The sequence below is a fragment of the Ruditapes philippinarum genome, unplaced genomic scaffold (assembly GCF_026571515.1).
Source record: "Ruditapes philippinarum isolate M1 unplaced genomic scaffold, ASM2657151v2 ctg2885_1_1_1_1, whole genome shotgun sequence".
Lineage (NCBI taxonomy): Eukaryota > Metazoa > Mollusca > Bivalvia > Venerida > Veneridae > Ruditapes > Ruditapes philippinarum.
In genome coordinates, this window is record NW_026854687.1 from 46032 (window position 1) to 64126 (window position 18095).

Below are 18095 nucleotides of genomic sequence, written 5' to 3' on the forward strand. Positions count from 1 at the left end.
ATTACTATTTATCCGCTATATGCGCCAGTCTGTTTGTTTTAATTAAGTTGCACATGACTATTTGAAGTGTGCTCGTGAGGTATTAGTGATGGGGCTTAATGTACGGCGTCCGTCTCGTGCGAGTGCTTTCGGTTCGTGTCCGTCAGCAAGTCTGTTGGTTGAATACAGTGCTAGGTAATCCATTTTTTGATTGAATCATAAATTTTTGGCAGTAAATGTTTGTCTCAATAAATAAAATTCAGAATAGAGTTCTGAGTGGAGATGTCTGGGTGTCGTGGATCTTAAACTAGGTAACAGGAGCTCAAAATTGAGGAGAATAATCTCTGTTTTTATAATACACTTTCTTAAACTGGACGCATAGTGTTTGAAATTTTATATTTCTAGTATTTGTTTCAGGATATAGTTTGTTTCATAGATGATTCTGAGTTATGGTGTCGAGTTTGAGAATAGAAGCTACATTTCGTGTAGACAGAAAACAAGGGGTTAAGCTGGTCCTGATGAGTGTTAGAGCTGAAATACGAAAAAGACTTGTTAATCGATTACTAGAAGTTGGTGTTTAGATTATTTGAGGGTTTATCTCTGTGTATGTTATGCGTGGTTTCAGGGATGGGTCTGTTTTATGATGATCTTTAGTAGTCAAAGTTTTGTAGATTAATGGGTGTGGCGGCGTATGCACTGACCTAGGTTAACATTTGCCAATATAATGTAGAGAAATTTTTGACAACACACTTTCGCTTGATGATATACACACTTTTTGAACCAGTTGCGCACCTCGATAAATGTGGCTTAGGATCATTCTTGTTTGACTCTCATTAGGTTGGATGCGGCTATAAGTGGGGTGAGGGATGATCTTGGAGCATTCGCCTCACTCGCCGTATCTAGACTTTTCGTTAACGCTCACTTTCATGGGTATTATCGTACTGTTTATATTTCCAGATTGTGCTTTTTGCTTGTGTTTATTTTCTTGATTATTCTCTATGGTGATTGGGTAAGTGCTCCGTGTCGGGCGTGATGCTTTGCTCTTTTAAGTATTTGCTCTCGTGTCTTTTTGTTTTGAGAATGTGTTGCTGGAAACTTTTTCTCGATGTGTCTTTTGATGTGTGTTGGCTTGTAATTGTGTATGGTTTGCGTTTAATATATATTGTCATATTATTCTTTGTTATTGATCTTTTTATTTACTTTATTGTATAGTATATCTGCAGAGGTAGAGGGATGTCTCGTGAAAGGTTTTAAATAATCTTTGTTCAATTTTTATTCTACAATAATACGGATGTGGCATATTGTGTGACACTCTTCACGAAGTATATATATGAACTGTAATATAGTTGTTATTTAATCAGTTAGGTTTCATAACAGTTCATTCTTTGGTAACTTTTGTCTTATTGGTTAATACTTTCGTTGACAAAATCAGCACGAGACGGTAATGGATTGTAAGATACTCATTCTTCTGAGACACTAGAGGCGCATATAGAGATACACGGTGATAACTGTGACTGTGTCTGTGCAGACGATAGGCTAGTTGTGCCATTCTAAACGCATAACCATACAATACAATTCAATCATGGGTTCGTACTTACGTCTTAATCAACGAACTTTTCTCTGTGTTTTTCTCTACTTGATTGGATCGCGAAAAATGTCAACTTCTTTGCCATTTAATTTCTTTGCCTTAGATTCCACGGTTGTTGTACATTTAATTCTGGTTTTCATATATGATGAACTGTGATCCATCCGTAGGTAATATGTTGGATATACAAAAATCGCCCTTGTGTGCCTTATTAATCACGACGCAATTACACACTTTTTCCATTTCTTCGTTTTAAACGGCTGTGATCCTGTCTGGCGTTATACTAACATTTATGCTTTATTACATTTCCTAGATGAATTTCCATACTACATATCCTTGATAAACAAAGATTGTCCGCTGGTTCTTCCTCAAGCGAGTGAGATTGTCTTGTTTTTTTTTAAAGATTGTTGATCCAAGCAATTACGATTAATTTCGGCGATGCTACTTTCGGTCGTATGGAGCGTTTCTTTTACGATACAATTTCACCCCCGCTTCTTAATCTGTTCTGACATTTAAACACAAGTTGCCTTTAACAATATTTGGTCGATTTAGTTTTTAAAATAAACATTTCAGTCTCAGTTGGCGACAAATTAGCGTGGCAATGAAGTTAAAATACATTACGTTGTTCGTGCTTGAAATTTGTCGTCATTTTTTTGGGCACACATAAATTGTACGATCTTCATTGTCTATATAATGTGTAACAAGTGTCTTTATTTGCGTATTGCGTTGTGATGATGCACTTAGTTTATTCATAGATCTTTTTATTAGTTATAAGTGACGTTATAAACGTCTTCTCTGAAAGACCAGTGCCCAATGCTTAGATATTTTGCTTGTGGCATCGCCTTAGGACGATGGTAAACAATCAGTTCGTTGTATGTAAATCTGTTTGCTATCAAAAAACTCCTTATACAAGGAACTTATTCGCTATATTCTTATAGGAACTCCGGATATAAGGAACATATTTTGAATGTCCCAATGAGTTCGTTTTAAGCGGAGTTTACTGTATTAATTTAATCGTGGAAATGAACATCTTCTTCCACCTAAATAGTCTAATGGTTTATATTTATTTCAACTTATCATTATAATTTTCATACCCAAATTTTCTTTAATCTTACCAAATTGCAGGTTCTGTGTTCAATGTGGCACTGATACTTTAAGGGGCTGCGTTCGTTGAAATGCCGCCTTTCCTTGTTGATCTTGTTTATCATATTATTTACTTTAAGACCTTTAAAATTTGATATTCTAGCTATTCACTCAAAATTTGTTTTGGTACCAGCAGACAAGGCGCTTAATCATTACATTAAATTTTTGCATAAAGAACTTATTGATACTTATGCGCATTCTAAAACTAGCACTTCTGAAAAAGACATTGTTAACAATCATGTCACTAATATTTCTAGTCTTGAAGTCCAAATCGATGAAAAAGAGCTAAAACTTTCTTTAATCTTACAAGGCTAGAGTCATTGCTAATTCTACATCTAGCAAAGAAGTAAAATTTCTATTTTATTGACTGCCATTAAAAAACATATTATAATGTCACCCAAAATATTTGGGAGACACTGTTTTTTGCCCCACCGATTTTGGACTGTTGACTAGATCCTGTCCGACCGTCGCACACCTTTTTTCCGAACCTTACAGGTACACTATGTTGGGATTTCAACCCAAACTTTAAGGAGTGTTGAGTACCATCCCTAGTTGTGCACATAACCGGCGGTTTGCTTTGCTGCACAAAATGGCAGCAAGAGCTAAAAAATAATATCTGGTCCGGCTTTTACATGTCAAATTGCTGATGGGATCACAACCAAACTGCACAGGAGGGATCAGTGCTATCCCTAGTTGTCAGCATGTTTATTTTCCGCTAAACAAAATGGCCGCCAGAAAAAGAGCCACATATAGAAACATCTTGTCCGGCTTCAACTGGTTAAGCTGCATGCTGAATTTCAATAAAACTTCACAGAAATGATCAGAATTATCCTTAGTTGTGCATATCACCAGCATGTTCATTTTTGGTGCACCAAATGGCCACAAAAACGAAAGATAGAAAAATCTTTTCCTGTTTTCAGGGGTCAAACTGCAAGTGGGATTTAAATGAAATTTCACATGAGTGATTATATTGCCATCCCTAGTTGTGCATATCGCCGACATGTTCTGCTTCGCTGCAAAAAATAGCTGTCAGAGCTAAAATAGAAATATCCTGTCCAGCTAAAACAGTCTTAGCTGCTGGTGGGATTTCAAGCAAAATTCACAGGATTGACCAAAAATAGGTTTGGGAGACATATATGTTTATGACATAAACCCTTCTAGTTATATATTCTGATAAAGTGTACGAAAACACCGGCTAACATCTATTTGGTCTATTAAGAATTCTGGTGAAATTTCTGATAAATTGAAAATTAAGCACTATCAAGCTTCAACTGTCAGTACATACGATTTTTCTTCCCTTTATACTACACTGCCACATAATTCAATGAATGATTAAGTTATTTCCATGATTCACAAAACTTTTACACGGGAAAGAGTAACATTTCTTGCATGTAACTCTCAAAAAGCCTTCTTTACAAACTGTATTGTAAAACATTATACTTTGTGGACTTGTTTGTAGAGCACCTCTCTTTTCTTTTAGACAAGAAATTTTTAGGTTTGGATATACCCTTTTTAAACAAATCATAGGAATTTCTATGGGAACTAATTGTGCACCCCTGGTCACCGATTTGATTTTGTACAGCTATGAAAGAGACTTTATGTCCAGTCTTCTGAAAATGCACAACAAGATACAACATAAGCATTTAATAACACTTCCAGATACAGTCAAACGTGTATTAAGCGACCGGGCAAGGGAAACACCAAAAACGGTCGCTTAATGAAACGGTCTCTTAAGACAGTCAGCATGATATAAAAGTCAAAATTTATAAATGACATCTTTTTTATTCGATGGGATTGTTTTTCAACTTCATTTTATTATATAAATGTTGAATAATAAATACGTTTCCGAAAATCTAAACGGATGCAAATGTAAAATAACGTTCTGATATTTATTGACAAACAGTTTTTTGATCCATTAAGTACATGTTTGACATTTTTTCAAAGAATTTCTTAACTTCTCCGTTGTTTTTTCTTGTCTCCAAACACGAAAACCCCATTAGTGAAGATGTTTTCTGTTGTGCATTTTTTCATTTGAAATAAACAAACTACATCTATTTGTTACGATTAATTTAATGGCTGATCAAGTTCAAGGTCAATTCAATGCAGTCTAAATGTCAACAAGCGAAGCGAATACACCATCTCAGTATGGGCGGAGCGTTGCATTGTTTATCCGATATTGGATAATACACGTCACGCGTATACTTAACTTCATTTGCATACGCTAAAACGGTATGGGAAATAGAGTTTTTCACACGTTTATTGTTGTGTTTTGATGACATTTTTAGCTAACCTGTCACAAAGTTATATGGTGAGCTTTTGTGATCGCTTTTCGTCCGGCGTCCGTCCGTCTGTAAAATTACTTTTATTTTAAATGACATTTCCTCATTAACGGCAAAGCAAATTTTATCCAAACTTCCCACACAGGAATGTTTCATTGGTAGTCAACTTTAAAAATTGTTTCCAAGCAGAACTCTGGTTGCCATGGCAACTGAAAAAAACAACACTTAAAATATTTTCTTTAGAAAACCGAAAGAACTAGAGCTAAAATATTTGGTATGAAACATCATCTAGTCAATGTCTACCAAGTTTGTTCAAATAAATGCCCTGGGGTCAAAATTGGTCCCGCCCCGGGGCTCATTGATTTTCCTTATTTGTATATAGTAAAAACTTAAAAATCTTCTTTTTAAAAGCCCAAACAGGTAGAGTTTAGATATTAAGCATAAAACATCTTCTAGAGGGTGTCTACCAAGTGTGTTAAAATAAAAGCCCTTGGGTCAAAATTGGCCCCGATACAGGGGTCATATTTTCCCTTTATGTATATAGTTAAAACTTAAGAAATCTTCTTTTAAAAACACCCTAAGAGTTAGAGCTAAGATATTTAGCATGATAAATCTTCTAATGGGTGTCTACCATTTTTGTTCAAATAAGGGACCTGGGGTTAAAACTGGCTACGGGGTCATTGATTTTCCTTATATGAATAAAGTAGAAACTTAAAGATCTTCTTTAAAAAAAACCAAAGAGCTTGAGTTTAGATACTAAGCTTGATCTTCTATTGAGTGACTACCAAGTTTGTTTAAATAAAAGCCCCGGGGAAAAAATTGGCTCCGCCCAGAGGAAGGTGGGGGGTCATTGTTTTTCCCTTTATATGTCTAGTAAAATCCTTAAAAAAAAATCTTTTTACAGCTAGAGCTTAGATATTTATCATGAAACATCTTAAAATGGGTGTCTACCAAGTTTGTTCAAATAAAAACCCCTGGGTTAAAATTGGCCCCGCCCCTGGGGCCTATATACATGTGAGCGATTTCAGGGCCATCATTGCCCTCTTGTTAATTTAGATAATTCTAATTTTGATGAAATGGTGTTTCATGTTTATCCTTAAGCGCTACAGCTTAATAAAACGAATTCTTGAAATTTTAGTACATCATTTTGGATCTTCATATTACTTTTAAAACAATTCTATTCACACGAAAATCTATGATAAAAGAGGTGACTTTGATTTTGGTATAGTAAATCAACCACATATAGAGGGAGACGTACCGCATGCAACATCTTATAAGGTTTATATATCTCAGTTAATTAGATTCACTAGGGCTTGTAGCAATGTAAATGATTTTAACGAGCGAAATATTTTCACTTCTATCAAGCTGCTCAAACAAGGCTTCCACTACTTTAAATAACGTAAATATTTAACAAAATTTTACAATCGTAACTTTGATATACATGCAATTTTAAATTCAAAAGTGATCTAAAAACAGTTCTGCGACAAGGGATTAGCCAGTCTGATTTTTTGGAGATTTTGTTTACAAACTTAGTAAGATCTTGAGTCATTTTGTCATTTGGTAATTTTTCTGTTGTCTTTACTAAAATTATGAAAATATTTATAAAAAGTGGTTATGACCCTAATATTTAACACATACCGAATGCTAATTGTTCAACCCTTTTACAGTTGAACGTTACGCTTTCCCTTTTTGATTACAAATGACGGACCAAGTGGGAGATGAGGAACAGTTCTTAAAGCCTTTTGGAACTGACTTGTCTTAATGTTCGTCTTCTGCATTGCTTCGTCGGGCCCTTATAGGTGATTTTCTTGTTGGTTTTTTTTGTATCCTTTATTGTTTTCACGTCTACGGTATGTAGCTTCCTATTTGCCCCTAGTTCTATTTGTTTTAAATTTTGCCCCTCCCGTTCCCCGTACTTCAAGTCCCCTTCCCCGATATATGAATCAATTGCAGTATGGAAATTATGCACGTCTTTTTCTTTTCTTCCAATGTTGAAAATTCTGGTTGCTATTGCAATAAATAGACTGAATATATAACAAATTTAACACATAAACTGGATCCAGTAATAATGCAAAAAGAACGGAAAATGTTTTTTATGAAACTTGAAATATGGGTACATGGCAGTCTGGAGCTCTTTTTCTTTTCTTCGTATGTTAAAAATTCTGGCTATGGCAACAAATGGAGTGAATTTCAAGATTTCTGATTCTAGTTTTTAGGCTTTTTCACTATAAGTTCTATATTTCTTAAGGTATTTACTTCAAATTTTAAATATCAGTTTCTGGTCATCAACCACATCATATGTGACAAGGTTTACATTTCTAGCACGAAAGTTATCAGAATAAGCTCCCTTGAACTTAGAATTTTCATTAAAATGATTTTTTAAAATTCTTTATTCTAATGTATAGTCTACTTCAAATTCATATATATATTTCTTATTATCACTCAACATATGTGATCAGGTTCATACTCTAGCAAGACTATTTCCTGAATTATGTCCCTTGAACTTAATTTTTTTTTCGAGAAATTGGTATTTTTACTCCAACTTCTTCATTCCTTATAGGATTACTTCAAACTCCCACTGTAATAATAATATATCAAAAATTATAAATCTAGAATACATATTTCGAGAATTATCTAATCCTTAAACTTTGTTTTTTAGCTCACCTGAGCTAGCTCAAGGTGAGCTTTTAGGATCGTTGAATGTCCGTCGTCCGTCGTCTGTCTTCCGTCGTCCGTCCACACTTGTTCGTTAACAGACTAGCGGTAACATTTTTGCCTCAATCACCATGAAACTTTGTCAGGATGTTTATCTAGTTAATAGCTCGGATGAGTTCGAACATGAGTTATCTCAGATGAAAAATTAGGTCACAGGAGCTTAAAATAGAAAAACCTTGTTAACACTCTAGCGGTCACATTTTTGCCTCAATCATCATCAAACTTTCTGGCTATGGCAACAAATGGAGTGAATTTCAAGATTTCTGATTCTAGTTTTTAGGCTTTTTCACTATAAGTTCTTTATTTCTTAAGGTATTTACTTCAAATTTTAAATATCAGTTTCTGGTCATCAACCACATCATATGTGACAAGGTTTACATTTCTAGCACGAAAGTTATCAGAATAAGCTCCCTTGAACTTAGAATTTTCATTAAAAAATGATTTTTTAATAAATTCTTTATTTCTAAATGTATATCTACTTCAAACTTCATATATATATTTCTTATTATCACTCAACATATGTGATCAGGTTCAATACTCTAGCAAGACTATTTCCTGAATTATGTCCCCCTTGAACTTAATTTTTTTTCGAGAAATTGGTATTTTTACTCCAACTTCTTCATTCCTTATAGGATTACTTCAAACTCCCACTGTATAATAATATATCAAAAATTATAAATCTAGAATACATATTTCGAGAATTATCTAATCCTTAAACTTAGTTTTTTTAGCTCACCTGAGCTAGCTCAAGGTGAGCTTTTAGGATCGTTGAATGTCCGTCGTCTGTCTTCCGTCGTCCGTCCACACTTGTTCGTTAACAGACTAGCGGTAACATTTTTGCCTCAATCACCATGAAACTTTGTCAGGATGTTTATCTAGTTAATAGCTCGGATGAGTTCGAACATGAGTCATCTCAGATGAAAAATCAGGTTACAGGAGCTTAAAATAGAAAAACCTTGTTAACACTCTAGCGGTCACATTTTTGCCTCAATCATCATCAAACTTCAAGATGCTTGTCTAGGAGATAGCTCGGACGAGTTCGAACATGGGTTCTCTCGAATGAAAAAAATAGAAAAACCTCCTTAACACTCTAGCGGTCACATTTTTGCCTCATTCATCATAAATCTTAGTCTGAATGCTTGTCTATGTAATAACTCGAATGAGTACGAAGATGGATTATCCCGGATGAAAAACTAGGTCACAGGAGCTAGAAATAAGAAAACCTTGTTAACACGCTAGTGGTCACATTTTTGACTCAAGTGTCATCAAACTTGTCAGGATGCTTGTCTAGGTGATTGCTCGGATGAGTTCGAGCATGGGTCATCTCGGATGAAAACTAGGTCACCAGACTAAAAATAGAAAAATCTTATTAATACTATTGTGGCTACTGTTTTGATCCAAATATCCTGTAAATTGGTGTGATGATTTCTAAGTCAAGTTTGAACATGGGTGACCTCGGCTGAAAAACTAAGTCACACCGCCCAAATTTGGAAAACCTTGTTAACACCCTAGTGGTCACATTTTTGACTCGATTATCATCAAACTTCGTCAAGATGCTTGTCTTGGTAATTGCTCGGATGAGTTTGAACATGGGTCATCTCGCATGAAAAACTAGGTCAATGGAGCTAAAAGAAGAAAAATCTTGTTAACACCCTAGTGGCTACTGTTTTGATCCAAGTATCCTGTAAATTGGTCTGAAAGTTTGTTTTGATGATTACTAGGTCAAGTTCGAGTATGGGTTACCTGGGTTAAAAAACTAGGTCACACTGCTCAAATGGATAATCCTTGTTAACACTCTAGTGGTAACATTTTTGACTGAATTATCATCAAACTTGGTCAGGATGCTTGTCTAGGTAATTGCTCGGATGAGTTTGAACATGGGTCATCTCGCATGAAAAGCTAGGTCGCAGGGCTAAAAAAGAAAAAAATTTGTTAACACTCTAGTGGCTACTGTTTTGATCCAAGTATCCTGTAAATTGGTCTAAAAAGTTGTTTTGATGATTTGTAGGTAAAAAAAAACTAGGTCACACTGCTCAAATATGGATAATCTTTGTTAACACTCTAGTTGTCACATTTTTGACTCACCTGTCATGAAACTTGGTCAGAATGCTTGTCTAGGTAATTGTTTGAATGAGTTTGATGGGTCAGGTAAGCGATCTAGGGCCATCATGGCACTCTTATTTTCATCTTTGTTACTATACATATTCATGTTATATTTGAAAATTGTCACTTTTTACTTTTCTTCTTTGTGACTATAAATGTATCTTTAAAGTTATTTGTTACACTCACATCATGTCTGAGAATGTTCATAAATCTAGCATCTTTAATTCAAAAGTTATCTCCCCTTTAAGAATTTTGCTTTATAAAACTATATTTTGGAAACAGGGATGTTTTAAAAATTAACTTTAGAGTCTCCTTCTGTTTGTCTGTCTGTCTGGATGGTTATTAAAACAGTTTCATAAGATCATTTTTAAAGACCTTTTCCAACAAATTTACTTAAAATAGAGAAAAGTTGAAACATTAGTTATACTTATTCAACCTGAGACAATTGGACCTTTTGATAATCTCTTGTATAAACATAATTTCCTTACTAGGCAGGGAAACTTACCACATTACTATGATATAGACAAACTTAGAACGCAAACGATTTAGGCTCATAAAGTATTTGTTTTATGAAAATGAACAGGTAAAATATTAAAGTAGAGTTTGAGTTGTTTAATCAACATTGCATACGGTCCTTTTGCCATCATTTGCAATTCATAATAAATGCCTCATGCAGCCCATTGTGACTGTAAAATACTGTTCTCCTTAAAAAATTTGAGATAATTTTGGGATTTAGTACTTAACATACACTTTTCGTTTCATGTATTTCTAACGAAAATGGGTGAACTTTAAGTGACGACGGTTTTCTTTATATATATTTGCAATATATGCTCACCTTCTGCATATACTACAATAAAAACTTAGAATTAAGAATTATTTAATACGATGTGCAGGTGTCTAGAAAAAGCTCAGATCACATTTAAATACCTCCATACGACTTGAAATAAAGAATATGTAGTCGGATATATAATTCATAGTTTATCACAGTACCGTTCTCTGTTAAAAATTATTTTCTTTCTTATTTATTATTGCCAGTTGAAGCAAAGTGAAATCACCACCCTCAATGAGGTCGAGGTATGTAGAGAGGCATTAGCATATGTTAGCCTGGAATCAGACAAATTAGGACAGACAATTAAAGATGCAAAGAATTTCATTTGTGATGAACAGAAAGATGTTGTAGAGAGATTGCAACAAGCAGAAGACAAACATAAAGAAGATGTTAAAGACGTCGGTGATCACTTTACAGGTAGAGCTAAAGAGACAATACAAAAATATTTACACGAAGCTGTCAAAGAATTTGACAAACACAACGAAGTATTATATGAAAGAATAAAGAAACTGGAAGCAGACGTTTCTGTAAGAGTGGAAAAAGTGGAAAGAGGCGCTTGTAGCGAACCATTAGCATCTCTTAGCCTGAAATCAGAGGAATTAAAACAGACCCTTCAAGATGCAAAGAATTCCTTTAGTGATGAAATGAAAGATATTGTAGAGAGATTGCAACAAGAAGCAGACAAACATAAAGAATATATCAAAGATTTCAGCCATCAAGTAACAGGTACAGCTAAGGAGGCAATACAAAAAAGTCTACACGAAGCTGACAAACACAGAGAAACCCTTCTTGGCAGAGATCTTTGTGAGAGAGTTGCGAAATTGGAAACAATCGTTTTCTTAATTATGGGGAAACAAGGAATAGTAGACCTTCCACTTAATGAAAAAGTAAAACATCTTTAAACAAATGAAAATCTCTCTCTCTCTCTCTCTCTCTCTCTCTCTCTCTCTCTCTCTCTCTCTCTCTCTCTCTCTCTCTGATCGACTTTTGTCCGTTGTTTATGCATGCGGTAACATTTTTTTTCTGCACGTCATACGTAGCGGTATTTAAACAAAAGTTGTCATTGAAACTAAATGGTATGGGAGCAGTCTTGCATTTCTGCAACCTTTCAAAGGAATGCTCCCAATTCTTAATTTTGGTAAGATTAAAAATTTATTATTATTTTATAATTTATAATCATAAAATAATTTCAAATACCTTTATACTTAACAAACTGCTTTTTAAAGTAACATACATTCAGTATTATTTAAATATTTAAATCAAATATTATTTATATTGTGATGAATAATTATTTTAGTTAAACGTTGTTAGTTATATTCAAAGTACAATATTAAATATACCCAGCAATAATTAATTCGCTATACATTATTAATTGTAAAGTTAAACATTTATTTTACATCAACATATTAAAATGTTAAGTCAATGATAACACAAAATATTGGTTATATATACTTTTTCATTTATCAGATGTTTGTCAAAGTTTTTATATAGATATTACTATCTTTTATTTGTTGTTTTCTTCTGTAAGGTATCTGAGTTGGATCTCCAAATGTTATCCTTAAAGTACTGTGCCGATATATGATAATGCAAGAGTGACGTTACATTTTTTGTGTACACAAAAGTTTACAATCCTTGTCTTAATAGGTAAAAAAGTTTTGTTTTTTTAGAATAGGATATAGTACAAGATTAAAAGTAGAATTTTAATTGTGTTGATGGCAAAGTTGGGATGCAATGCAACTTTATTTGTTCACGAGTTCGAGCCTCACAAGTTGTCAAACTGTTTTTTGTCCTTTTTTCAACTTTACTAAAGATGCAAATAAATTGGAAAATAAAGATAGTTTAATTATAATATCTTATAATTTAAATATACCGGTGATAATATTTTTATCCCGTGTAGTGTGTATTATGCAGTAGTCATAGTTCTTGTGCACGAGTATTTCATGCCAACTTAACTATAGTTGAAACAATTGGTGTACATGTATTCATTCCGTTTAGAATTCAGTATATAGAGGATATTGATTGAGTGTAAGTTTAGTACTGAATTTATTGCACGAGTTGAATTAAACTAATTATGCAAGCCTCTGGTAAGCATACTATTATTTTATTCAACACTTTCAATAAATTCAGTAATGAACTTACACAAATTTAATATAATTGTATTTATCATATACCAAAAATAAAGACTGTTTAAAGTAAAACGAGTCATTTTTTATTGACACGCCAATAATATAACGCTTATATGTAGCGCAACTTTACACTACGTTTGTGTAACGCTTACGCAAAATGTATCAACGGCCGTTCAATACGATTTTTACGGAGTTGCAAAATCGACTTGGGTGTGTGATAAAAGGCCGTACCAACTTGCTAGATTATACTTTTGAATGAAAATGTGAAATTAGAAGTTAATAGAAAACGCAACACTTTACATTTCTTAACGTCAAGAAAAAATAAAACATAATCATATGGATTTTGTATTTTACCGAAATTTCTTTCTCGAAAAGTACAATCTGAACCAGAATGGCATTGATATTTAACTAGAAGATTAACTGACAACATTACCCACAGTTTGTAAATTTGTTATTATTTAAATTTATATCAAAAGCCTGCGTGCCTAAAGAAAATACACACAATAATTATGATAAAAGTTTGACACGGTAATATGGACTTGACCGCCGCGTCACTAAATAATTATCCTAAACGTACAATACCAGATTTTTTGCTTTCTTTTGTTGTAGTTTTTAAGTTCACAATAGCTAGCTCAGATCTTACGTCGTATGTCGTCCCTCCACATTAGTAGTCACATTTTTTTGCCTTAATCATCATCAAACTTGGTCAGGATACTTTTCTAGGTGATTGCTCGGATGAGTTCGAGCATGGGTCATCTCGGATGAAAAACTAGGTCACTGGATCTAAATATAGAAAAAATTTGTTAACACTCTAGTGGCTACTGTTTTGATTTAAATATCCTGCAAATTGGACTAAAAGTTTGTTTTGATGTTTTCAAGGTTAGGTTCGAATATGGGTCATCTGGGGTCAAAAACTAGGTCACACTGCCCAAATATGAACAAAACCTTGTTAACACTCTAGTGGTCACATTTTTGACTCAATTATCACCAAACTTCGTCAGGATGCTTGTCTAGGTAATTGCTCAGATGAAGTTGAACATGGGTCATCTCGTATGAAAAACTAGGTCAATGGAGCTAAAAGTAGAAAAATCTTGTTAACACTCTAGTGGCTACTGTTTGATCCAAATATCCTGTAAATTGGTCTGCAAGTTTGTTTTGATGATTTCTAGGTCAAGTTTGAACATGGATAATCTCGGATAAAAAACTAGGTCATATCGCCCAAATATGGAAAAAAATTGTTAACACCCTAGTGGTCACATTTTTGACTCGATTATCATCAATCTTCGTCAGGATGTTTGTCTAGGTAATTGCTTGTATGAGTTTGAACATGGGTCATCTCGCATGAAAAACTAGGTCAATGGAGCTAAAAGAAGAAAAATATTGTTTACACGCTAGTGGCTACCGTTTTGATCCAAGTATCCTGTAAATTGGTCTGAAAGTTTGTTTTGATGATTACTAGGTCAAGTTCGAATATCAAACTTTCAAACTTTGTCAGAAGGCCTGTCTATATAATTGCTCAGATGAGTTCAAACATGGGTAATCTCGGATGTAAAACTAGATTACAGGAGCTCAAAATAGAAAAATCATGTTAACACTCTAGTGGCTACTGTTTTGATCCAAGTATCCTTGAAATTGATTTAAAAGTTTGTTTTGATGATTTCTAGGTCAAGTTTGAAAATGCTTTACCTGGGGTTAGAATCTAGGTCACACCGCCCAAATATGGAAAACCTTGTAAACACTCTAGAGGTCACATTGTGACACAATTGTTATCACACTTGGTCAGGATGCTTGTTTAAGTAATTGCTCAGATGAGTTCGATGGGTCAGATGAGCGATTTAGGGTCATCTTGGCCCTTTTGTTAACATCAGTTTTCGGTCACATCAGTTTTCGGTCACATCAGTATTCGTTGTTTTTTTAATACTATTTTTATCAGTTTTCTGTTTCATCAGTTTTCAGTTTACGATTGTATTCTGATTTTCTCTTTTTTTATTCAGTTTTATTCTTTTTACAATGGTAACAATGGTAGACAGGGTGTGGCCATTAGAAGACTGGATAGAAGATCTATAAAAATCTGGAAACAAAGTGGTCCCATGAAAACATTAATCACAACAAAATTACGTGAAAATTGCAGACTCGGTTTGATTGAGTCTGTACATGAGGGATAATGGATAAATGCAACATACCTCACTCACTCTAGCACCGGCTAGCAACAGTTCGCAACACTTAATAGTGCTGACATAAATGATCCCGAAGGACCAGAAAAATATAACAACACTGAAGTGATGAAGTGAAGTACAGGGCAACTTTTTAATTTGAAATCAGTGCCATCATCACTTTCCCATTTTTCGTACAAAATGTTGATTTTAGGTAGCATTGAATTTATCGTAGCAAAGTAATATTTCACAGCAGTAAGAATCTTGTATTGCTACCAAATCAAATTCTTGTAATGTTGACTTGACATCATTTTTGCCAGATAAACACTGATTTCCCAAATCAGTTTTATCATTTGCCTGACTTGCCTGTACTATGTTAATCAATGGATCCTGCCAAAATTAATCTTTATTATTTTGATAAGTGCTTTTACCAGAGATATACAAGCAACCTCTTTTTTAACTGTAATGTATTTAAGATATTTGAAAAACTATTTAAATCAAATTTTGATGATGAACTCTTGTCAATTTCATTGATGTTATTAGCATCCGTGCACAAGAATTTGATAGAAAAGTTCAATTTTTATGGACAAATATCAATAATAAGGCTAGGGTGATAATTTTACAACTAGAACAACACTACCTTATCTCCTTTAAAGCAGATTTCATCACAAAACGTTATATTTGAATTTATTTTATCATAATCTATAGTATTAATACTAGAAACCATAGACATACTTTTTTGTGCCTCTTCTACCTTACTAGAATATCTACAATGTTGAATACTGTTGGGAAAAGGCGTAAAATGAAACAAACAAACAAATTGTAAATTAATAAGCTCTTCGAAAAATTTACCATTTTGCCAAATGTCGTTCAACATTGATGTAACCGTTATTTTAAGCTCGAGCGATCTGTTCTTATAATCACATGTCTACCTCAGTATTATGATGACAACAAAAGGAGTTCCATTTAAACTATAGAAAGTATGTCTCTTCTGGCAAGTCAATAATGCCTCTGATTTTTTGTAACAGATGTACTATTATATCCTACTCATTTTTCTTTTCCATTTATACATTGAGACACAACCTTTCCTTGCGCTGAAAGAGGGTCATCACAATCAAGAATAAATTGACCAGTGTCTGTTGGAAAGGCACATTCATGTTTTCAAATTAACTTTCTACGATTCTCGGCTAATACATGCAATGGTCTAGCAATCTTAGCAAATTGATATACATAAGGTCTGTAATAGGAAGCTAAAGAAAAAAAACATACTGCTTCTTTGATATTTCTAGGGGTAGGCCAGTCTTTTATTCATTGAATTTTCTTTAATACGTCCTCTACCCTTTTCATCGATAGTATGACATAGAAATGTAACGTAAACATTTTCTGAACAAGTAAAAACGTTTTAAGATTAAATTTCAGTTTGCACCTGTTAACCTTTGGAATACAATTTCAAAACTATCCAGATGTGTAGAAAAACTGTTAGAATGATAGATATATTTATGAATATTTAAGTATATAATAATAGTGTTCCACAAGAAAAATCCTGTGAACACCATTTGCATTCAACGTGTAATTGTAGCAGGAGCATTACATAAGCCAAATGGTAGCCTTTTCTTTTTGCCACTGTCGACCTCCTGGTATTGATAAATCTGTCTCTAGCAGCTATGTCACCCGTATTTTGATTAGTATTCTATCAATAGTTATGTTTGAAGTTTGGCAACTTGAATTGCTAAGTCCTTATCATCATCAACATCATCATTATCATAATCATCATCATTTTGCCTGTTCTGTTCGTTACTTTTAATAGCTAACACGTTTTATGTAAAATATCAATTTTATTTTGCAATTGTGCAATTAAATTACACATAGTCGATCTCATTAGTTGTAACATGTCTGACATAGCAGAAACCTTTCTTTCTAATAATAAATTACTACAGCTACTTTCTTCTAAAAAAAATCATTAATTCCATCATTACCCTCAGTGATGAATTCAATAATATATACAATATCAAAATCTAATATGTTACAAATCCTTTTCTATTTTCAGAAGCCAAGCTGACAGTTGAACCTTGGTGAATATTGATATTCAATGTATTTGAACTTTATTGTCAATTTTCAAATAAAAATATCAAACAACAGCAATTTTGTATCATTTCTTTGTATGCACATTTTATAAAATATCTCTCTCCTATAAAATATCCTTGAAATTATTTCATAGCAAATTATTTTTTTATATTTCACATTAAATCTGTAAAATCAATTTCTAATTTTATAAATATGTTATCAATATACATGTGTACATCTAATTAAGATGAACATTTTGTTAAATAAATATCCCACTTCTGACACCACTTTTCAGGCCGGTTCCGGTTTACATTAAATATTCAAATTAAATATCTGGTTTTACTTTAATAAGCAAATACATGTATAAGGACTATAAAGCAGAATAAACATTTCTTTATTAACCTTTAATTCGTTATCTCTCATTTTCTTTCAATTTCTTTTATCTCTTTTAGTTGTGTTTTCATATATCTTTATCTGTTATCTTTTTCAGTAATAATCAATTTAATTAAAATTATGCTTACATGACGTCAAAATGAAAGAAAGGTTTCCCGTAAAACGGGTTTTATAGTAACGTCACGATATATCTCAAGTTAACAAAATGGCGGAATTATTGCAGACAATAATTAGTTTTAAAGAAAAATGACATAAAAACATTTAAACAACCAATTATGACAGAATATGAATGTCAAATATTTCAAAGATGACACAATAATATCATGTAAAACAGTTATTGTTGAATTTACTGAATGTCGTACCGGTATCTAAACAAATGCTGTCTTTGAAACTGAGTGGGTGGGGAACATTCTACAGTAGCATAAATAATTAATCTTTATTTTGAGAACGTCACATACAAAGTTAATACAAAAAGAAAAAAAATTATACTTATTTTCAGTACGACTATCTGAAATTACAATAACAAAGAAAACAAGGAATAGCAATGATAAAAAAGAAGAAAAATACTTGTAGATCTTTTTAAAATTTGAAAATCTATTTTGTACAAAAGTCAATTAAAGTATTTAATGAAAAGGTTTGATATTTTCATTTATTCATCGACTGACACTCATATACATCATATAGATAAACTGAAATTAAATAGATTTTTTTTGTATCAACATTACG

At 33.1% G+C, this 18095-nt stretch overlaps 1 protein-coding gene across 1 annotated transcript in view; it reads left to right on the plus strand.

Annotated features, from left to right (window-relative positions):
- The first annotated feature begins 428 nt into the window (after positions 1-428).
- The window catches only part of LOC132740753 (uncharacterized), a 66721-nt gene continuing 49054 nt past the window's right edge, over positions 429-18095 (plus strand). The window contains exons 1-2 of the mRNA XM_060728724.1: positions 429-548; positions 10840-11520. Of these exons, the coding sequence (XP_060584707.1) occupies positions 429-548; positions 10840-11520 (801 nt within the window). The remainder of the gene's footprint in view (positions 549-10839; positions 11521-18095) is intronic.